The 23,391-nt window shown below is 44.8% G+C and overlaps 1 protein-coding gene and 3 pseudogenes across 4 annotated transcripts in view; 2 read left to right on the top strand and 2 right to left on the bottom strand.

Annotated features, from left to right (window-relative positions):
* Positions 1 to 311, top strand: part of LOC310774341 (nascent polypeptide-associated complex subunit alpha pseudogene) — a 704-nt pseudogene extending 393 nt beyond the window's left edge. The window contains exon 1 of the transcript in view: positions 1 to 311. This exon is cut by the window's left edge and continues 393 nt beyond it. The product of the transcript in view is annotated as a nascent polypeptide-associated complex subunit alpha pseudogene (transcript).
* The window catches only part of ect2l (epithelial cell transforming 2 like), a gene marked incomplete at both ends in the record, with an annotated part of 36,190 nt that extends 25,829 nt beyond the window's left edge, over positions 1 to 10,361 (top strand). Inside the window, 6 exons of the mRNA XM_083633104.1 lie at positions 2,294 to 2,367; positions 2,536 to 2,692; positions 3,984 to 4,049; positions 4,282 to 4,370; positions 9,950 to 10,122; positions 10,228 to 10,361. Coding sequence (XP_083489230.1) covers positions 2,294 to 2,367; positions 2,536 to 2,692; positions 3,984 to 4,049; positions 4,282 to 4,370; positions 9,950 to 10,122; positions 10,228 to 10,361 — 693 coding nt within the window. The remainder of the gene's footprint in view (positions 1 to 2,293; positions 2,368 to 2,535; positions 2,693 to 3,983; positions 4,050 to 4,281; positions 4,371 to 9,949; positions 10,123 to 10,227) is intronic.
* On the bottom strand, positions 5,074 to 5,856 carry LOC310774220 (polyadenylate-binding protein 1-A pseudogene; annotated as a pseudogene). The gene is made up of 2 exons: positions 5,373 to 5,856; positions 5,074 to 5,153 (listed from the first exon to the last, which is right to left on the bottom strand). The product of its transcript is annotated as a polyadenylate-binding protein 1-A pseudogene (transcript).
* LOC310774340 (radial spoke head protein 9 homolog pseudogene) lies at positions 7,568 to 8,403 on the bottom strand (annotated as a pseudogene). Its single transcript has one exon. The product of its transcript is annotated as a radial spoke head protein 9 homolog pseudogene (transcript).
* Positions 10,362 to 23,391: the final 13,030 nt, after the last annotated feature.

Raw genomic sequence — 23,391 nt, 5'->3', positions numbered from 1 at the left:
TGAGGATCTTTCACAGCAAGCACAGCTGGCTGCTGCAGAAAAGTTCAAGGTACAGGGAGAAGAAGCCATTTCCAACATCCAGGAAATACAGACAGCAACAGCACAGGAGGAGAGCGAAGAGGAAGATGTTGATGAGGACGCGGTTGAGGTGAAGGACATCGAACTCGTCATGTCGCAAGCCGATGTGTCATGGGCAAAGGCTGTACGCGCCCTGAAGAACAACAACAACGACATTGTCAATGCTATTATGGAGTTGACGATGTAATGGGACACTGGTGGCAAAGGGGTCAAGAAAGGTTGCTGATTTAATCTACACTTATATAATAAACTTGTGGCTTGAAAAATAGAAAAAATCTAAAATTCAAAACTCAAATTCGCAATAGCTGCGACCAGGTATGCCATGTCAGAGTGTGACATCAACTCCATTGACATTGGTTTTGTGGACCAACATTTTTTGTTGACCAATCAACCAACCAACAGAGCAACTTATATAGAGAGCAGCAGGCCTGAGTCAGGCAACTCGACATCTCAACATTGCCAATTCTATGCATAAGTAATATCATCAGTCAATGATCCCATCATGATGATGTCATCACTGATTATGTTGTGATGTCACTCGAGCAATTGTGATGTCATCAGTGAGTGATCTCATCACTGCGGTGACCCACAATCAGGGGCGGACTGGGACCATAATTCAGGCCGGGCATTAGATACCATGCAGGCCAGGCCAACACACGCGGACACACATGCCGGCGAAGAATTTGGGCCATTTGAAGCAAGATTTGGAGAATATAATGCTAACGTGATGTTACATGTTACCTATTTGTTCACTAAGATAATTCAACATTGCCTAGATAACTAATAAGTATAATATGAAGACATAAAAACAAAAACATGCCTCTGTACAAAAGCTTCACAAAAACTTAATTTAAGGAAGAGTGCAGTGTCCTGTCTTGTCTCGTCTGAGGTTAAATGAAAATACAAAAATAATAAAATCAAACTGCTTAATCTCCACTTTAAACTGTATTGTGCAGTCCTACTGATAATCCCATAGCACATTAATGTGAAAGCAATAAGCATATAGCCTACATGTTTCACTTCATGCTCTGAAATTGTAGCCTACCTGAAGGTTCCTGATTCTGATAAGTTCAACACCACCTCCAGCTCTGCAGGAGCACCTGCTGCAGTGCTAGTGCTGCTTCTGCCTCCTTCTCCACTTTTGTGAAGAAAACCCCAAAAGCAATCCAACCCATACTTTCAGATTAGCCACTACTGTTTACATTTGACCAATGGGATTTTTTTATATAGCCTAATATAAATAAATAAATAAATACATGCTTTCCACCTCTCTGCACCTCTTTTCTTCTCCATTTTGGCACCATTGAACAGCAAGCTCCGCCCACCCGCGCTGGGGTCCCAGCAGCTTCTGACTGAAAAGTTAACTCATTCCTCCCTGCCTGGCTACCTGCAGCCTGCCTACCTGCTATCTGCGCAACTAGAAACACTTATACATACTGGCCTGCTGTTCAGTGAGTGGCCTGGCCTGCAAAAAAAAAATCCCCAGGCCAGGCCAGGCCACCGGGCATCGGGCCGACGTGCCCGATTATGCAGTCCGCGCCTGCCCACAATCCTTAAATTCTTCAACTGAGCATGCTCAGAACGCCGTTGGAGGTTGGTTCCCTGCTGAGGTTATACATTGGTCTGACTGCAGCAAACAAAGTTTATTCGCACCCAAAATAAACTAGAAATGAGCTCGCAGAATTTCTAGCATAAATGAAGACCACTCTGCCCAATGTGCGGTCAATGTGATACATGATTGATAGTAGGGCTGCACAATATATCGTTTCAGCATCGTCATCGCAATGTGCACATGCGCAATAGTCACATCGCAGAGCGTGCAATGTCAAGTAAGGTAAATTAACTGATAACATACAGTAATGCATGCCCTCTCTGTGACGTTCTAAGCTCTTTCCTACTAACTATAGTACCTTTACTCACTTAGGATCCTGCAACTCACCCTGTCTGTGGCTAAAAACACACTCACTTCCTACTACGTCAACCGCGCACGTTACCCACTAGGCCACCTTCTTAAATGAGCAAGGCTTGATAGACCTATTTAAGACTTTTGGTGAAAATTCCTGTATTTTTTCATATCGCAATATATATCGCAGAATAAAAAAATATTGCAATGTCAGTTTTTTCCAATATCGTGCAGCCCTAATTGATAGTGACGTACGTGTGTGTGTGTGTGTGTGTGTGTGTGTGTGTGTGTGTGTGTGTGTGTGTGAGACAGTGCAGGGAGACAAACCCTGCATTCCGGGTTTTCCTGAACAGATCAGACAGAACTATTGTGACACAAATGCTGAGGTAACGTGCACCAGAATACACACATGCGCACACACACACACACATACACACACACACACACACACACACACACACACACACACACACTTGTCTGTCTTCTCCACATAGATATATTAGCATCAGTTTATATTTCACTTATATTTCGTGTGCCTGCCTGTGTGTTTTTAGCCTGCAGGAGCTGCTGCTGTGTCCAGCGTGGCGGGTGGAGGAGTATGTGACTCTGTTGCAGGCTCTGTCTGTACACACACACCCCAGTCACCCTGACCACACACACCTCTCCTCCGCCCTCAACACACTGCTACGCTACAGAGAATTCATACAGAAGGTACGACGCACATGCAGTGCACACGTGGTATTTACAGTATATGGTAGTGAGTGATTGTTAAGATTATTATGTTCATTTAGCTGCGACCAGCAGCTCTATCAATCACTCTGTCTGTCGGTCGGTCGGTCGGTCCACAAAAAGTTCAGCACCCTTTAGCGGGCACAGTTTTCACCCTAGGAGACTGAACTTTGGCATGAAGGTCGTGTGTGTGTGTGTGTGTGTGTGTGTGTGTGTGTGTGTGTGTGTGTGTGTGTGTGTGTGTGTGTGTGTGTGTGTGTGTGTGTGTGTGTGTGTGTGTGAAGGTGTGTGAAGGTGTGTGTTTGTGTTCATGCCAATTGGCTTAAAGGGGGACGGCGTGAGGGGGGGCAAATTTCGAAATGCAGGATGGCAGATGCAGAGTAGGGTGGGCTGCCCCTGCCATCCTGCATTTTGGAAATGTGCATTGTGGTGGCAGCTATTGCGAACTTGCACTTGTTGATTGATTGATGTGTTTATTTGACTGTCCTGAACCATGTATGGTGCCCAGCCCAAGACCCTAGACAACAGCGACGCAACAGCCAGGATGGCCATATGACAAACCATCATAAACACTTCCATAAATTCAAAGGCAGCACATTTCAACAAAAACCTGCAATTTCCAAGACAGAAATGTCCTATTATTTTGGATACAATAATCTTAGTTACAATCTTACAATATTAATTGTCATGCATTCCCTATAAATGACAAAAAAAAATCTCCTCGTTAAAGACTGTCATATGTTGAGTTCAACATATGACTTTCAGATAACATGGTTCTTCAACTGCATTTTTTTCCAAATAGATAATTCCTCAAATCACTGTACATGGGGCAGTGAAACACAGAATGAAATGCATCCTCAATAACGCCAAGATCACACAAAAAACACTAAACAATTATAAAACACAAAAACACTGTTGATCATTTATTTATTCACAGGAGCAAAGAATTGTATTCAATGTGCAAAAGAGATCATACACAAATGTTTAAACCTGCGTATGTGCTGTGGTTTCTCCTTATAACACATAGATAAGAAAAGGTAGAGTATGCACATCCCCACAGTTCTTGAAAAAACTGGTGCTGGACCAAAAGTGACTGAAAGTAAAGAAAGGAAATGTCCACACAGCATATATGTCTGTCCCGTGCCAAGCAAGGCAAACATTGTTTGTTGGAGGGGAAAATGACGGGACAGCAATATATTGTGTGCAGGCTTCTCCATAGAACACACCTTTTTTTTGACAGGGCAACAAAATACTGTCTTCTCCTCTGTTTCAGTTAAAGCGGAACTCAGAGAGAGACAGACTGATGGAGGAAACTCAGCAGATGATCCAAGGCTGTCCGGTATCTATCTATCTATCTATCTATCTATCTATCGATCGATCGATCGATCGATCGGTCTGTCTGTCTGTCTGTCTGTCTGTCTGTCTGTCTGTCTGTCTGTCTGTCTGTCTGTGTCTGTCTGTCTGTCTGTCTGTCTGTCTGTCTGTCTGTCTGTCGTTTTAATGGAGTGTGTGTGTGTGTGTGTGTGTGTGTGTGTGCGTGTGCGTGTGCGTGCGTGCGTGCGTGTGTGTAGAACCTCTGTGAAGGGAACAGGCAGCTGATAATGACTCTGGATGCTACTTTGCTCAGGAGCCAAGGTGAAGACATCCCAGACTCTCTCAGGTACAGTAACAATACAACTTATTCCTGAGTCAAAGTTGGATTTGTCACTGCTGAAAACTGCTTAGACATAATGTGTCTACTAAAGATGAGTGAGTGAGTGACTGTCAGGTGAAAAGAGGTGGCTGGCAACTGCGCAGGTCTTGGAGGAAGCATGGTGCTAGTCTACGGCTCAACCCCAGATCAGCAGAGGGTGGAGCAGCGACCGAGGCAGCAGGGGGGAATTGGCCAAGTACAATTGGGGAGAAAATGGGGGGAAAACAGAAAAAAATACACTTTTATGAACTCCTTGGCTCGGGCGGCTGCGCTTTTTTGCGAGATTTGAAGTGACCCACAAATACTTTTCGCTCACTACTGACTGCGTTTACATGGACATGAGTATCCCGGTTATGAGGCTTATCCTGGTTTTGATCATATTCGGGATATGGTGTTTACATGGAACACAGAGAAAGCAGTTTATTCATATCCCTGTATACATGGTAAGTACTAGTATCCCGGTTACAGATTACTGCATGGTATTTGCGCACAAACCGGCAACATTATTATTTTCGCTTGTATTGGGTGCATGTGACATGACGTCATTCACCTTTTTTTGGCCAAGACTGTGGGATTCCCTTGGATTCCATCTTCACAGTGGTCTGTCCCCGTTTGCGCGCTGCTTCTTTCTTTCATCTTAGTCACAACACCTTCATCCTGTAGTCTTTCATCACTGAAAGACAAAATTCCATTTCCTCATTGCTCCAGAAGTGAGACTTTTGTTCAAGCCGCACCTGCGCAGGTAGTCTGCTGCAGTCAGAAACCAGGATAAGGTGTATTAATGCAACAATATCCCGGTTTCTTTTGGAGTACTCCACCTAGCATACAGTAAGTACTCCACCTAGCATAACCGGGTTTCTCAAAACCGGGATAAGGGCTCTTATCCAGGTTTCTGAAATCGGGATATGATGTTTACATGCGCAAACACAAAAACCGCATACTCCAAAACCCCGAGAGTAACCGGGATACTCATGTCCATGTAAACACAGTTTTTGAGCAACATGCCATTCATTTTCTCAATGGCTCGTTCGGCTGCCTCCTGAGTCTCAAAGTGCATAGTCTTTAGAGCCATTGTTGTTACAAGCCACCTTGGACGACAGGATGTTGCCAAAAGCGGAGAAGGATGCGTGTAGGGCCTTATTGTCGATGGACTTGTCAAGATTCTTGATGATGATGTTTCCCACGCCGCTCTCTCTCAGCGAGGGGTCAGGTTGGGACCACATGATGCGCACAGGGCGCCCATTGATCACGTCAAAGTTCATGGTGTCCAGGGCACGCTCAGCGTCAGCTGCTTGTTCAAAGTTGACAAAAGCGTATCCAAGGGAACGCTGTGTGATCATGTCTCTGCTCTGCAGACCCGGATGGAGAAGATATCTCCGGCAGGGCTGAATTTCTCGTACATCATGGCTTCAGTCACATCTTCATGCAGATCCCCCACGTACAGGGAGGCCATGGGAGCACTGGAGTTAATTTGCATTGACTGTTGAGGCTAGTATGTTACAAGGACACAACTTAATATTTAAAGAAAAATATTCTCGGTGAAAATACAAACGTTTGGTTTTCTAACAGTAACTGTCCGAAATCAAATGTGTGCACGCTACTATGGTCGTACTTTTTTCCTTTCCTTTTTTCTTGAAGAATAAAATAAAATAAATAAAATATTTTATTACAGTCCAGTCCATATACGAAAACAATATACGGTTTGTTGTTAATTATGAGTTATATGAGAGAAAGTTATCAAAATATGTAGGGGGGGTTGATAAAGTCCTTATTTGTGGGGGCTTTCGGGTCTCGTTGAACAGGTGAATGGCAGTTGCTAGAACCTGTCCCTGGTAGGTTCTGGTGCTGCCGACCTCAGTCTTCTGCCAAGGGGAAGACCTGGGTGGGCTGTCATCTGTAATTTATTCTCATTTGCCTGTGACATCATCTGTGATTTCACTATAGTGAGGACCCCTGGTGGTCCCCGAACTCCACGTTGAGGGGTTGGCCATGATTTTCCGAGACCACTTGAGCATCCTGGCAGTGTGTAGGTCCTGAAGGGATGGCAGGCTGCATCCATCTTTTCAGAATGGCGAGTGATGCACTGCCTGTCTGGAGATATTGAGGGCAGCAGCAGCACACCAGACGGTGATGGAGGTGAGGATGGACTCGACGGTGGAGGTGTAGAAAAGCTCTAACGCTGCTTTTGGCCCCTTGAACTTCCTCAGCCGCCGCAGGAAGTACATCCTCTGTTGTGCCTTCTTGGTGAGGGGTCTGATGTTCAGCTCCCATTTCGGGTACCGACTGATATGATGGAACCCAGGAAGCGAAAGGACTCCACAGTGTTGACTGGGGAGTCACCCAGGGTGATGGGGAAGGTGGGGCTGTGTTCCCCCTGTAGTCCACAACTTTTTCCAGTCTTTTGTGCATTGAGCTCCAGGTTGTTTTGACTGCACCAAGTCATCAGGTGGTCTATCTTCTGCTTGTATGCAGACTCGACACCATCAGAGTTGAGCCCTATGAGGGTGGTGTCTGCAAATTTCAGGAGCTTGACAGACTGATGGCTGGAGGTGCAGCTGTTGGTGTACAAGGAGAAGTATGGAGAGAGGACACCGCCCTGGGCATCCCCGGTGCTGATGGTCCGGGAGTCGGTGACATGAGCCTTACGTGCTGCTTCCTGTCAGTCAGGAAATCTGTGGATGATCTGAAGGTGGAGTCGGGCACACCCAGCTGGCAGAGCATCTCATGCAGCAGGGCCAGGTCGCTGTCGCTGATGATGTCATACAGTTCTAGATGGCTTGGCCTGGTGCCCAGGTTACTACTATAGTGATGTCATATTACTTAGTCGAGCAATTATGCTCGGGGATGATGTCATCAGTGAGTGATACATCACCGATGATGCCACAATGCCTGTGTTTAAGTAATTTGTGATAGACACTGAGATGTCATAGACATTGTGACATGATCAGTGATGTCATAAATCAGCAATGATGTCCAACCTTGGCGGACTGTCTCCACTCTGGTCAGGACCTCCTGTGCCTGCTTCGCTATAGTAGACTGAAGGCATCTGTGTAGTCTAGGTCTGTTAGGACTACAGCAGGGAATGGTCTAGAGTAGACCTCCTATGTGTAATAGTGAGGCCAAGTTCCTGCTCCACATCTTGATGGTTGGGGTGGATGATAGCACTATCCACATGAGTTCACTTGGATTAGGGACATTTGCTTGTCTGTTTCTATAGCATGAAGGGTAGGTCCAAATTCTTGGCCCCTTCACCCATATAGATGTATCCATGCTGCGGTGTCATTGGTACATGAAAGAAGGTCAGGCCAAGCCACAAAAGGCTGCGGATCACACACACATTGCTGCAGCATTCAAACTGAAGGCTCCATGATCCTTTAGGTATGTCATCACTTAGTGGTTCCAGAAAGTCAACAGATGGGTTAAAATCAGCCATCTCCAGGATGGATGTCTTCAGATTCTTTGGTTCGTTAAAGTGAAGAAAATTGCAGAGCTTCTCTGCCTCCAAGTGAGAAAGGCCGTCAAAGCTGCGGTTGGTCTGGACAAGGCCGTGAGGATTTTTGATGAAAGCACCACGTGGGACCACAGACACTTCCTCATCAATCTGATGAATTGTCACTGCCAGCCTTGTTTCCTCGTTCACCTTGACGATCCCCTCTGGACCCGAATACACATGTGAGGGCTCTCCCATGAAGCGACCCTTTGCAGCTTTGGACACTCTATCAATCTCTCGATCTTTGGCAGTGGGGAGCAGGAACCAGTCCATGCAGTTGAAGCTATAAAGACTCCTTTTGTCATTCAGCTCATCCTCTCCCTTCCCCTGGGCAATAAAATAATCACACTTTAGTCCCCATATTTTGCCCCAGAACAAGACACGGTTGAACTTGGAGTTCTTCTTTAGGATGATCAAGGAAGTCTGCAGAGCGGCCCTTTGCTCAGCATTCAAAATATAACCGCTTCCAGCAACAAGGTCCAAAGAGTATAACAACATATTTGATTCCATATTGTGTATATGAAATAAACACCTTTATTGTAAACATGTATGCCTGCCCTACTTATAGCCTCAGCAGAGAAGGATTTATGATATCACTGATGATGTCACAATGTCAACCGTGACATCATCAATAGGGAGAATGTCAGTGCCTAGCTTAGAAACCTGCCACATATTTATTTTTATGCATGCATGTCCCACAGATTTGTAGAATGGTGGCCAGGTCACTGGTGATGTCATATATCACCGGTGATGTCACAAATCACTGATAATGTCATGGCTGATGATGGCGCGGCCTGGTGGCCAGGTCACCGATGGCATGATGCTGTCATAATATGTGGGGCATATATTCTATCTACGTTCACATTCGAGCAATTGCGATTCTCAATTTCAGTGCGAGCCTGACTGGACCCGACCCAGCCCGACGGGCCGGACTCAGCCTGACAGTTTATGCTAACTGGTCGGGTCCGCTCGGGCTGCGCAAAAAGGGGGGGGGGGGAATAATATGTGTGTGTGTTTACAGTAGGCTTCTCTTTATTCTCTCACTCTCTTCCATGCTTACACACACACATGCACGCACGCTCACACACAGCTTAGAACTCTAAGGGCGTGTGTCCATATGGTCCAGTGCCTTTCTGAAAAGTTCAGATATTTTCAGCTGGAAGCGCTGGATCGAGCCGGCGCACAAAAAAGCTGAGTGCTCTGAAAAAAGACGTTGGGCGCAGCGCACTTTCACTAAGCGGCTGTTGACGCCCGCATACGCTCTGTCCTCATTGGGAATAACTGAAAAAAGACGCTGGAGCTCAGGAATAGACGCCCTAAGCTGTGTGATATCACCAGTGCTGTCACTCGAGAAACTGTGATGTCATCAGTGACGATGTCATCAGTAATGTCACTCAAGCAATTGTGATATCATCAGTGAGTGATGTTATCAGTGACATCATCAGTGATCAGTGACCCACGAAGGTACACCAATCATAGCTCACTGATGTGAGGTCATACAATTCTAGACGGCTTTGCCCGGTGGTCCGGTTACTACTATACGAGGGATCAGCCGATCAGCATTTTGGTAAACAAAAGGCATCACTGAGTGGAAACATGAGTACACGCAGAGCGCAGCAGAGAGGAGCGGAACGGGAGTCGGCGCCATGACAGTCACCGCACCGATAAAACGATATTTTAGAGCCACAATATTGTATAAATATCAACAACTAGCCAACAGATATGAAAGCTGGTGGACTTTATGGAAAGAGCATGACTCGAACATGACCGTTACATCAAACTGGTTGCTCAGTGCCGTTTTATTGCCACACAAGTTAGCCCACAGCTAACAGCTGTACATGTCTCCCATGTGCATGGGGTGGATTTGCGTGTAACACCTCGCAGCGCAGACACCCGGAAGGCAGGTGTTTGTTGATTCCTCGTATAGTTATGTCATATATCACCGACAAAATACTAATTATAGTACTTTGATGAAGATTTTGTTGCAAAAAAAATACTTGCAATTTGGTATCTGATGTAGTACTGAATAATAATATTTGCATGTGTGTGTGTTTAGGACCTACGAGCACATGTCTGACGTCGGCCTGTTCCTGTTTAGCGACGCTTTGGCCTTGACAAAGAGAAGTGATTGTCACACAGCGTTCACACTGGCTCACCGAAGCACACACACCTTCCTGGCCTCCGTGGCCCTCACTAGCCTGGCTGTCAGGGACATCACACACACACGCTGTGAGTGCAGACACACACACACACACACACACACACACGTGTGAGAAGGCACAACGTGAAGAATGAATGTTTTTCTTCCCCATCTCTCTCTCTCTCTCTCTCTAGATGTGAGTCATGCCTTTGTCATGCAGGGTCCTATTCGTTCCTGGGTTTGCGCCACAGAAACAGGAGAAGAGAAGCAGCAGTTCCTCTCTGCGCTGCGTTCTGCCATACACACTGCTGTGACGGGACAGCAGTGATGGGACAGTCATGGCATATCATTGTGTGTGTGTGTGTGTGTGTGTGTGTGTGTGTGTGTGTGTGTGTGTGTGTGAAAATGTATCTCAGGTTTGCTGAATTGATTTCAAACACAAATATTCTTCTGGGGTTGTATGAGGGAGGTAGGCTACTTATTGATAGTGTAGCTACCTGCAGTAGATGGCGTTCGGCACACCGCCAGTTTGGAGAAACGGAGCTAGAGTAGTACTGGCATGGAAGCAAAACAATGTGCTGTGGAGGGGGTCAGCAGAAAAAAATATGTTTTAGCCACCTAAAAGAAGGCCCACTTGAACAAATCAATATCAAGTAAGTAAGTAAGGACGGACATTTTCAACACTGTACTGGACTGTACACAGATCAACTGTTCCTACAGTTCTACGGTTGAGAAGATGTTGATGCCAAAAGAAGGGCTGATCTGCAGTGTAATACAGTGCATGTGTCGGTAAAGTGTTGAGAATGTTCTAAATATAGCGTACACTTGTATTGATATTGATTTGTTGAAGCGGGACAATAAAATTCCCCAAACTGCTGCATCTCTGAACTATCTCTCTAACCAAATCAGACACATTTAGGCTATTCTATGTGATCTCCTTTTGATAAGTAAACATGTAATAACTAATGTATTTTTTTCTCTCACTTCTATTCACTGAGCTTCCCCTGAAACTGCTTGGAGTCCCCCTGGGGACAGACACGCGTATCCCACTTTGAAAATATCTGCTCGATCTCTAGATACTGTGCTAGCATGTCATGCCAACTGCTACAGTAGCATATGTTCACACCATGCCAGCATGTATTCTAGCAGTTAGGGCCCCATAGACAGACGTCTCTACTCCACACTGTCTAGTATTCTTTCTGAGGCTTTTCAATATGGTTTGGACTAGCACCTGTGACCATGAAGAAAAAAAACATCACATGGATGCAACTGGGACGTATCATCAGTGATGTACCCTGGGGTCATAGGATGTTTCGGGTCTCGCAACATCATACACCCTTGCCCAGGTGACCCAGCCGGGGTTGATCAAGCCCCGACTTATGTCCCAGTAGCTACCCACGGTCAGCCCTCTTAGGGAAAGACAGGGCCACTCAATCCGCTGCTCCGGAACTACTCTGCCGGGACCGGGAGGCTCTGGCACGTGGAGGGACTGGGCTCTGTGGGTTGCCCCCTCTCCGGGCTCCTCCTACATCTCACCAGGTCCAGGACCTGTGCGTTGCACCAGACTTCCCCATTCCAAACATTTCATTCTGGTATGATGTTTCTTGGGCCGTGGTGGTACACAGGGGCGGACTGGGAAACTGGACTGGTGTTTTGGAAAGTTTTCTGCTGTACACATTGACTGTATTATTATTATTATTATTATTATTACAGTAAGTGCAGTAGCCCGAGTGACGCCACAGGTGTTATCTGCCTGTCTTTTTTTCATTTTTTTTTTCACGTGAATTATAATGCCACCTTTTTCTCCATATTTCTGCCCTTGGGGCATGTATTTTCATAAGAATCTTAAACCCAAACTGTAAATAAAAAATATTAACCTGCACCATGCTCTTTAAGCTTTTTAGCCAGGCAGACTGAGCTAGAAAGGTGGAGGCCAAGCTTGGGGGCAGCAGCAGCAGTGGTGTGTAGCAGTGTTTAGAGTAGCAAAGACAAGTGTAGAAGGGGGCCATATTTGAATGGACCGTGTTGTTGTGCGAATGGAAGTGATTGGTAAATGATTAAACGCTGATCCAATCAGCAGCTGTCAGCTGATTACAGCTGGGTCATAGCCTATGACTTCCCTCCCTGTCTTGAATGAACTAATGCAATGCTTCATTACTACAATATTTCATAAAGCGATTAGCACTGCCAATCATAGGGTGTAGTACCACTCACTTCCCTTTAGTTATTTTCTCAATAACCCTGTAGCACGAGTTTAGCTCAGTAGGTAAAGTGTCTGTCTGCCTCTCGTGTGTCAAGTTGTGTTTTCAAATCTAGGCTGGTCCTTTCTCAAATTAATTAGTTGTCAAGAACAAGCGATAACAATGTGGTGGCGATGAACTTTACAGAAGTCACAGGCTAACACAAAAGCTGGTGCTAAGCCTTGACTAATATAGAGTGTGTCCGATCTTCACAACTTTTCAGCTTTTGTGTCTTCTCAAATTGTGCTTGGACCCCGCGATTGCTGCTTGCTGCAACACTCGCCAACACTTTATTAGGAACACCTTACTGGGTAGGTATCAGATTTCCAACCAGCTACCAAAGTGACATCCGCCTCAAGGTTCAATGGGTTGTGCATTCTGAGATGCTTCTCTGCTCACCACAGTTGTAAGAGGTTATCTGAGATATTTTAGCCTTTCTGTCAGTTAAACCAGTCTGGCCATTCTCCTCTGACCTCTCTCATCAACAAGGTGTTTCTGTCTTCAGAACTGCAGATCACTGGATGTTTTTTGTTTTGTTTATGATTCATGTGTAAACTCTCTTTACACAGAACGGTATGCACAACAGTCTCTAGAGTCGTGTTGGGTTCCTGTATTTGAGGGAGCTGGACCTGGGGTGTCCTTGAGGAGTCATTGAATTGGCTGTATGTAACAGCTGGTTCAGTGGCTCTTCAGGGACATTTTGTTGTTTAAATACTGCTGAATGCTATTGCAGGTTCTGCGTGACACCCTTATTTTGCCTGGTTTTGTAGTGTTGTTTTTTGTCTAATGTTTCTTATATACAAATGCAAATGGTCAATAAACATTTCAAACATATAAACAAAGGGTTATCATGGAGAATTTCAATATATAGGGTTAAAAAGAATCCATCTATCATCTGTTCTTTTGATATTTCAACTGATGATTAATTATTCCGTTTTCCATTTTTTTGTTTAAAAAAAACAAAAAAACATGAAATGTTCAGTTCAAATCACAAAACTAAATAACGGTACAAATTTTGTTTTTTACTAATTCATTTATGCATTTTTTCATATTATGAATTGGAGAAGGAATAAAGGCAGACAGGTTACAGTACATGGAAGTAAAAGTAATTGTATCAAAATAAAAGTGTATATATATATATATAGTGATATTAGGATTATTCCATATAGTATAAAATGCACTCTTAAATCCAATGTCTATATGCGAAAGCATTGCCTTTGGTTCCAATTCAGCCCTGCAGCTTCACCTGCTGCTGCTCTCACCAGAACACTTATGCTGATTGACCTGTGGACGCCAAATAAAACTTCTCCCACAAACACTGCAACTATAAGGTTTCTCTCCGGTGTGGATTCTCATGTGTGGCTGCAAGTATTTTTTTGCAGAGTAGCCTTTACCACAAACACTGCAGACTGCAGTCAATGGTGCAGTCAATGGTTCCTCCACTGTGTGGAGGGTCATGTGTATCTTCAAGCCTGCTTTTTGGTGATAACTTTTACCACAGAGTGAACAACTAAATGGTTTCTCCCCTGTGTGGATTCCCATGTGTGCCTGCAAGTATTTCTTTACAGTATAGCCTTTACCACAAACACTGCAACTGTATGGTTTCTCCCCTGTGTGGATTCTCATGTGTGACTGCAAGTATTTTTTTCTAGTACAGCCTTTACCACAAAAGCTGCAACTGTATGGTTTCTCCCCTGTGTGGATTCTCATATGTTCCTGCAAGTATGTTTTTGTACTATAGCCTTTACCACAGACTGAACAATTAAATGGCTTCTCTCCCATGTGGACTCGCATATGTACCATCAATTGTCCTTTTTGATGATAACTTTTTCCACAATCTGAGCAACTGAAGTGTTTCTCCTCAATAGATGTTTTACGACTAACAAAGACTTCATTGTTTTTCAGTGAGTCTAAACCTGATTGAGGTTTTCTGGGCTCCTTCCAATTCCCATCACTTTCATCAGTCTCAGGTTTAGAAGAGTCTGAAATATCACTAGTTGGATTTAAGTTCCTAGCTGGTTCTGATACTCCACAGTCTTCTCCATCAGCTTCTGTTTTCATCTGTTCAGTTGAGCTGCTGGCTAGAGGCTCTGCCTCTCTTTTGTCCACAGTTTGGCTTGTATGAAGCTGTGAGGACTGAGGTTTCTCTTCATCATCTTCACTCTTCACAGGGACAGGAGTGAATGGGAACTCAGTGATATCGGCCTCCTCCGGCCCTTGAAGCTGCTGTCCCTCGTGACTAATCCAGAGATCCTCCTGTTCCTCTTTAATGTGTGGGGGCTCTGGGTCCTCCTGAAGCTGCTCTCCCTCCTGATTGGTCCAGGGTTCCTCCCGTTCCTCTTTAATGTGTGGGAGCTCTGGGTCCTCCTGGTCCAGACTGGGGGTCCAGTCCTGCTGCTCAGGGGGGACCCGTTCTTCACTGTCCAGCTGCTGGACATCTGGAGGGAAGACTGAAATACACACATTAAAGAAAACTGTTAATGAGTTCAATTATGCTTCCTTTGCAGCATGGCTGTTGCCACTGAAGTCCCCCCCCCCCATTTGAAAATTCCCACATTGTCAAACATAAACAGTGGAAATAGGGTGTGGCTGCACCAGCTCAACTTGATTTATTCTGTTTCACAAAAATAAAGACTGACCCACAAAGATTTGACACCTTACCCCCAGGCTAACTCAGGCCTTAAAGTCCCCCCGCCAGTGTATTGTCAATTTTAAGATAGGTCGTATTTTTTAAGATATGTCCTGACAATGTTGATTAGCCACACTGTCAGCTAAGTTAAAGCCGTTCACCAACTGCCCCCCCCCCCCCCCCCCCCCCCCCCCCTATCTCATCCGACCTCATCTCTTCCTATCAACCCTCCCAGTCCCTCAGATCCACCTCTGCCAGACTTCTCCCCACCCCCAAGTCCAACCTTTTCCATTTCGGGGACAGTGCCTTCTCCAGGGCAGCTCCCAGGCTCTGGAACTCCCTCCCTCAAGACATCAGAGACTCTGAGTCCCTTAGTCCAGGGATACTCAACTTGCTTTGCCCGGGGGCCACTTTCGTGAAATGATAGAAGGCCAGGGGCCAGTTAATAACCAATCAATATACATTTTTCTGTAGCGGATTGTAGGTTTTTGGGGTGTCAGCTGGAGTTTAGTCTGACAATGTTGTGCACACCAGATAGTTAGTTAAGTTAGTTAGGTTAAGTACACACATAAGTGCCTGGGTAGCGAGCAGACGGCGGTATTTGACAATTTAGCAGCTAAATCATAGATTATTGAAAGATATAACATATTCCAGATTGAAATGCTATAACAGAAGTGGAGTATTGGCCAGAATGACATGAACATTTGGACACTTATTCAGCGGGTATCTTGCATGTTGCGTTCAGGTGCACTGTAAAAAAAAAGAAAAATCCATCGCGGGCCACACAGGGGGCCCTCGCGGGCCGCATGTGGCCCGCGGGCCGCCAGTTGAGTATCACTGCCTTAGTCTTTCAACCCTGCCTCAAGACCCATCCCTTCTCCATTGCCTTCTCTTAGCCCTCCTGCCCCATCCTATGGAGGGTGGATCGTGCCTAAATCAAATACAATACACACATTGAAATACTATGCACACATTGAAATACAATACACATATTGGAAATACAATACACATATTGGAAATACAATACATATATTGAAAATACAATACACATCTGAAGAATACAATACATGTGTAACAATAAATACAATACCAAAATGCTTAAATACAATACATATATTGAAAATACAATATTTTTCAATATATGTATTGTATTTCCAATATGTGTATTGTATTTCAATGTGTGCATAGTATTTCAATGTGTGTATTGTATTTGATTTAGGCACGATCCACCCTCCATACCATCCATCCTTGTGTGTCTCTGTTGTTTGTCCACCATTTGTCTCTCTGTGGTCTCACTAACGCTGCCCCTTAGTGTATAGTCTTAAGCAACTTTGAGTTTGATGCCGTGTGTGTATATGTATGTATACCGTATATACAGTATGTGTGTGTGTAAGGAAGGACTGACCCTAAACTTCAATCGTTGCCATGATAATCGACGTCCAAATCAGCGTTCGAATGCTGAGTTCCTTCCATCGTGAATTGGTCGATTTCAAATTGGCCCCTGTCGAGGCAATAATTGGATGTGTTGTTTTGGATCAATAAATCAGTCGCTCGTTTAAAATAAACATAGGAGGATTTATTCCATAAACACACTTCTGTATACAGTCTCTCTGACAGTGAAAGGTCCTATTAAGAAGAGCCCCGAGCTGACATCAGCTCCCTCTCATCATATAGTGAGTAGTGGCTGCCCCCACCGCCCCGAGTCTGCTATAACATTCCATGAGCTCAGAGGACTTCAGTTGTCTTGGGAATTCAACTCTCACCTAAACCGACAGATGGCCAGGCAGAATACAATGATATCTACTCACTCCCACACATGCCTATCATGGGAGCACAGCAGTAGCCTACAGAAAATCCCAGACATGCTTTGCAAGGCGATGAGCGGCGGACAACAGCGATGAGAGGAGGGGCCAATTTGAAATCAACCAATTCAAGATGGAAAGACAGCAACACACCCAATCAAGCTGCAGCACCAAATGACCAGCCAGGCGACAGCAGCCATCTACACGCAAAAAAAATTGATATGTGTGCAAGCAACGTCACTGCTCCCTCCTCTCTCTGGCTCTGCCTGAGCAGCATCCTGAAACACCGCGCCTGCCCCTTGGAATATGCAGAGCAGAGCGGAGAATTCTCAACTGAAATAGTTTTTTTTCTGCGGTCCACAGATTCTGGGAGATTGAGAGTGTAGGTGTCGGTGCAAAAATCATTCGGCTCCAATTTCAGCTGGGGCAGGCATTTGATTGGCTGTACGTCGGGCACGTGGTGGGATTAATGTGGGCAAAATGGCTGACAGCTTTAGATTAGCTAACAAGATAATGCTAAGCTAATGATGTTATCAGACATGATAGACAGGGTTAGGTCTATACCCATGGGTTAGACCCCATTGTGGACCCCGAGCCGAGCACTTCGGGTAGGGCGGGCAGAATCTGTAAGCCGAGTAGATCCTGTACCTACACAGGCTCTCGGTGGAGGCAGCATAGAGCAGGGGTGGGCAACTATTTTTCATGGGGGACCACATGAGAAACCCAGATTGTTGCCGGGGGCCGAACAAATAATTTTGTCATGCCGTAACCCATGGATGGGCAACTTTGATGATAGAGAGGGCCACAAAAAATGTCCTCGCTACCAGATTTTGCTGAGGGCCGAACGGTGCCAGCGCAAAGAATTTGGGGCATTTGACGCCAGGTTTAGAGGAATAACTAATTTTAAATGAACAGTTGTGATGTCATTATTCAGTCTTAACCACCAATATTTGATCCTTTTCTCACTCACTCCTATGTCACCACCTGCTCTCCAGGGCTTGAAATTTACTTTTTTGACCACCTGCCAATATGGCTGCTAGATTTTAAAGTTACCAGCCAATTAGAATTTCCACTAGCCGAAATGTTTTTCTTGAAATAAACCAGAATATGAATGGGTTAATTTAAGCATAAGTAGGCTATCAGTAAGTGGCCCGGGATTCTCAAAGCCTGTGTTGAGGGTCACACGAACAAAAATGCACTCTTGAAGCTAAATAAATCCAAAACCAACAAGTTAATTATTGAAATTTCTACTTCAATGTAGAACAGTCATTTCTTACACATGAGATACTTTTAGCCTTTTAGTCATAAAGATTATTGAAAGATATTCCATATTCCAGACTGAAATGCTATAACAGAAGTGGAGTATTGGCCAGAATGACATGAACATTTGGACACTTATTCAGCGGGTATCTTGCATGTTTCGTTCAGGTACACTGTTAAAACCTTTTTTTCTTTTCTTTTTTCCAATTCCATCGCGGGCCACACGGGGCACCCGCGGGCCGCCGTATTTTGCCCATGTGTGGCATAACAGAGGCAAGATCATGGGGCAAGGTCCCCTGGCCCAATTCCAATCCGCCCCCTTACTGACTCACCCCCATAGAGGCGCGTTCACGTGAAGGGAGTGAGGGTTTAGGGATGTCCGACGGTGAAATCACAAAGTGAATGTGAAAACATAGTTTGTCTAAGATGACAGGTTGAGAGGCGGGTCATAGTATCATGTCGATGATTTTATTTGACTGGGGACTGGATTGGGCTTAGGCCAATCCTGGCGTGTTCCGCCTCCAAATCGAGTGGGATTCAGTGTGTTGTGGCGCTCCCCTCGGGAAGAGCCTTTTGACGGGAGGAGTGGAGCTCAGCGACCCGCAGGCAGCCAGCTGCCTTCGTGTTGCCGAGCGGAGAGTGCAGCACGTCGGCCTGGAATCTCCGAAGTGCGACCCCTGACAACCAAGCTCTCGGATGCGCGTGCCATTATCGCTGCTGTAACGATACGATATCCTTGGAATGCGCGTTTTAATGAGCCAGTTACATTTCTTTGCATTCTTAGAGATTATAGTTTTTGTTTTTTGTTCATATTTCTAACAATTGGCCAAGTTAGTAGTTAGTTTATGGGATAGGAATTCTGCCAGATGACAGGCACTAGGCGCCATTTTTGACTTCATTTGGAAGAGAAAATTATCCTGAAATGAAGATTTGATTGACAGCTGCATGTCGTGATATGATTGGTTGAAATGAGGTAGAAATTTGATAGTACTAGGTGACGTCAGCAAACTGTACATTACTGTTATCAATGAAATCTTGAAAAATGAACTTTTGATGTGAAAAAGTGTGAAAAACTAAATAAATTAGATTGTTGTGATTTTGTTTCCATACATTATTAAATAGGTGCACTGCATACCCAGGTATTTGAACTAAAAGAAAAGAAAAGTCATTTTTGGGTTCAGCTCGACTTTAAGTCAACCATCTTTGTTTCTACTTATTTCCCTTGGATCCAATGAGCACCTGTTTTTAACACCTGCAGTCGTGAAGCAGCACTCCTTAGCCAATTTATTGGCATTTCTCCTCTCTACTGTATTGCACAGTATTGACATTGTGTAGCCTATAATGTTGGGTGACATGTCATTATTAAAGTCCCTGGAAACCAGAAATATTTTTTTATTATTTAGCATTTTGAGTTCATCACATCACAGGAACCTATGTTAATAAGCCACCAGCCAAATTTGAATGATGATGAACGTCGCAAAGTATATGAATTTATGTTTGACAGTCATGACAAAAGTCATGAGAATCAATTAGATTTTAGACTGTCTTTTCTCCCGCGGACTGTGTGGGCGTGTCCCGTGTGTGTGCGTGTGCGTGCAGCCAGGACTGCAGCTCCTCCGAGGTAGAGAGGGAGGGAAACACAGAGGGATAGGAGAGAGAGAGAAGGAAAGAGATATGGGGCCCTATCATTGCAATCGGCGTAGAAACTGCGTTTAAGGCCTGACGCAGCGCAGTTAGTGGGTGTGGACCAGCGCACTCGCTATCTTGGTATCGCCGCTACACGCAGCCTCAACCATTATAACCACGCCTTTTAAGCGTAAAATTATGCACAGTCCGCTCATTGGAGAAGTGCAGTAAAGAGTCACACGCTTGCCTTTTAAGCTCCAATTCCAGGAGAAATCCGGTAAAACCAGACAAAGCCAAGCGCTCTGCTCCCCCCCCCCCCTTCATCCCGTCTGTCTGTCTCCATATATAGGCTATTATTCCATAATAATAATTCTCAAACCAATCTAACTGCAGTTTAAATACTGCAAGCATGTAAATACGCTACACTATAGCAAGATCAAAGTGAAAAGAATGTTCTAAATGCATCAGCTAGAAAAATATAGCCTATCCCTATATGATGAGATTAATTAGATTGGTGAAAGTTTGTCCAGAAAGATATCGTTTTCTCTCCCCTGCTGCAGGTAGGATGATGCACATAAATATAGCCTACATTATGTAAAGTCATTGCATAAATGTGTTTTTATTGTAAAACTAAAATGTGAAGTAGAGCCAATTTATTGGAGCGGACATCACAGTAGGACATGACAGTAGAAGCGCGTTACGCTGTCACTTATCTAAATCACGTTAAATCTACAAGGGATATATATAGGCCCAGGATGACATATATGTTTCACATAGGGTGGTGTTTTCATTTCGATGTTTTATTTGGTCCAATATTGAAATGTTCTACAATTGCAGGTTGTGTTACCATTACACATTATTTAGATCTACCTTTATATCTATTTCGGCTCATTTGGTTGCTATTTAGTAGCGAAATGGAGTAGCACAATGCATGCTGGGACATTACACAGGCAGTGAACTTACAACTTCTTTTTCCTATGGGACGTGTGTTGTGTCTGTCTGAGCGAGGGAGTCAGAGAGAGACAGAGAAGGGTGACAGAGGAGAGGCAGAAGAGCGCTCCTCACAACTGGCGCACTGAATAGGCCTGGTTTTCAAAAGCGCAAAGCGCTAAATTTACGCCAGGTGCGAAGATATCATTAGGCCGGCATTTAAGGCCGACACGCCCATTCTCGCCCATTCAGGGAGTGCGCCACGCCCATTCAGCGTAAAGCGCATTTACCAGCCTAAAGCCATGTTGATATCTTCCCGAGACAGGCGCAAGGCACGTTTTTTAGCGCCGAAGGCCCGTTTTAGCGCTGAAGGCCTGTGGGAGAATAGGGGCCATGGAGTGTGTGTGTGTGTGTGTGTGTGTGTTCGCTCGTTGCTCGGCGCATTTTGACAGAGAGGATTGGAAGATAGACTGCTGCTGCGATTGCACAGCGCTACTGTGTGTGTGTGTGCGTGCGCGTGTGCGTGTGACAGTGAGAGAGAGAGAGAGCAAGAGCAGGCAGCATACACAGGCACACACAGAGCGGGAGGTACGGCTCTGGCGGGAGGGAGACAGACAGACACTGAGCGAGCGCCGTGATTGGCCAAATCTTATGACGTGATAAGATCATTCAGTTTAGCACCGCGCGCACCGCTCTCCTCAATGAGGAAGTGGAAATCCAGACCTTGTAGAAAAGTGGCGATTTGGGGGCTTTTTGTTGAAAGTAATGTCTCCTACTTTCTGAGGCACACAATTACTCACATAAAACCCTAAATTTAATAGTTAGAAGGTTTTTGTGGATTTTGGTTTCCAGGGACTTTAAGCTTATTTTAATTAAAATTACACAGTTATCAATTGCAGATTTTGCAGTAGGCTACATTTATTATTTTTAAATTACCTCCAATCTGTAGAGCCAGAGCCTGGATGAGAACAGACTCATCAGGGAGTCTATTACTCAAACACCTTAGGCGTCTTGACATTGACAATAAACAATATATCGAGCCCCAAACCTGCCAGAGTCAACATCATTTTGTCAAGTGCAAAAGGCTCTGCTGTCCCAAATATTTATCCAATGTGGATCCCTTCCAGACTTGACGACTCAACCACTTTCAGATGGTGGCCATTAGAGGGAGTGAGGGTGCAGGGCTTGAGTCTTTAGGGGGTGGATTGGAATTGGGCCCTTGTGTCCATGTGTCCACACTACTGACATATACACTCATTGCTCTCAAATCCAAATCTTAACCTTAAAAATTCACTGGAAGGGTAGAAGTCATTCATTATTTTGTAGTGAATTTCTTTTGTTTTGGGTGGAACTGGATATTTGAAGAATTTTGTTCTCAATCTACATACTGCTGGTTTGTCAAAAATATTCAAAATATTATTTCTACAAGAACGGGCAGTGTATAAATCATTTGTTAGAATAGACCTTGTGAATTGGTTTGAGCAGCTTTTATCAAGAAAATGTATTCCATTGATAAAAAGAGTGCTGAGATGAGATCACAACAGAATCTAGCTGTGGCCGGACTGGATAATGATTTAAGCGATTTTCTGTTGAATCCTTTCGTTTTTTTTGTAATTTGTTCTTTGCATCGCGAACACGAAGCCTGCCTGCGCTCCCAAAACTCTTCAGAGCGCTTGAGCGCATGTTACAAAAAACTACAAAAGACTACAAAAGTGCCACTTCCGGCCGCCAGGGGCCGGAAGTGATAGCGAGCGCTATGGTTGCTTTGCGCACCACCCATGACAGCAGCGCAGAAGAAGACGAGTGTTTGTAGCCGATTCATTTTGAAGAAATGACACCCGGGTTTCAGTGAGGGATTAAACATGTTTATTAGTGACGGTATTGTTTCTACATCATGCGCCCAGGTTCACACAACCCTTTTCTGTCCGTAAGTACATTTGAAATTTAATTTGCGAAACTTTATCGAGTAGTTTGACAAATTTAGCAGACGGAGCGACCTGTGGTGGCTACATTGGCGGTGTACTAACAAGGGACTGCGTAGTAGCGTAAGCTATGTTAGCAGTTCCGAAAGGGGCAAGCGCTCAGTATGAGCGAGAAGGCGGCTAGCGGGGCAAGCTATCCAGGAGCCAGGAGGCTAATAACAGAAGCTACACAACACCACCAAACCTGTTACAAAGACCCGTGGTAAGTGTACTGGGTGGTTAAGACATTATGGTTAAATAATCAAAATCTCAATGAGAATATTGAACGGAGAAATAATAGCCTATTCCTCCGGAACGGTCACGTGACTGTTGAGCTCTTACAGTACAGTCTACCACTGATGGGTCATGCTGGTGGACCCGATATATTTGTTCCACATAAAGTACGGAGCCCCCCATAGAAAATCACGTTTAGAGAGCCACTAGCCGCTAGTCAACTGCTGGAGCCTGGAGGCTTGGCCTGGCTATAGCCTAGCCTACTGTATGCTTCGTATGCAGCTGCGGACCCTACAGACTATGGATAGCTGCTGAATTCCCGTGATTCCTCGTGGCTGATGTGCAACTTGCCACACCCCACCCGTTTCAAGTTGTCTTTATTAATAATCTTATTGACAATTAATTGTAATTAGGGTTCCAAACCTGATTCTTTGCGCAGAAGGTGTTTCATTCTGTCCTACAGAACGGACGATTAAAGCACTTTCCAATGGCTTACACTGCACGCCAGACTCAGGTCACAGCTTCACATGAAGAGGCTCATCCAGATACCTTTAATATTAGATAGAGGTAGATAGATAGATTGGCTCTTATTGATATTTTCCGTCTCTTCTGGCTCATCTCAACCGGTGTCACAAACTAAAAGGTCCGTGTGGAAACAAACCCTTATTCGATCGAC

Source organism: Poromitra crassiceps, assembly GCF_964638095.1.
Source record: "Poromitra crassiceps genome assembly, chromosome: 3".
Taxonomy (NCBI): Eukaryota; Metazoa; Chordata; class Actinopteri; order Beryciformes; family Melamphaidae; genus Poromitra; species Poromitra crassiceps.
The sequence above is the reverse complement of the archived record's forward strand: the minus strand, read 5'-3'. Positions and strand labels throughout refer to the sequence as shown.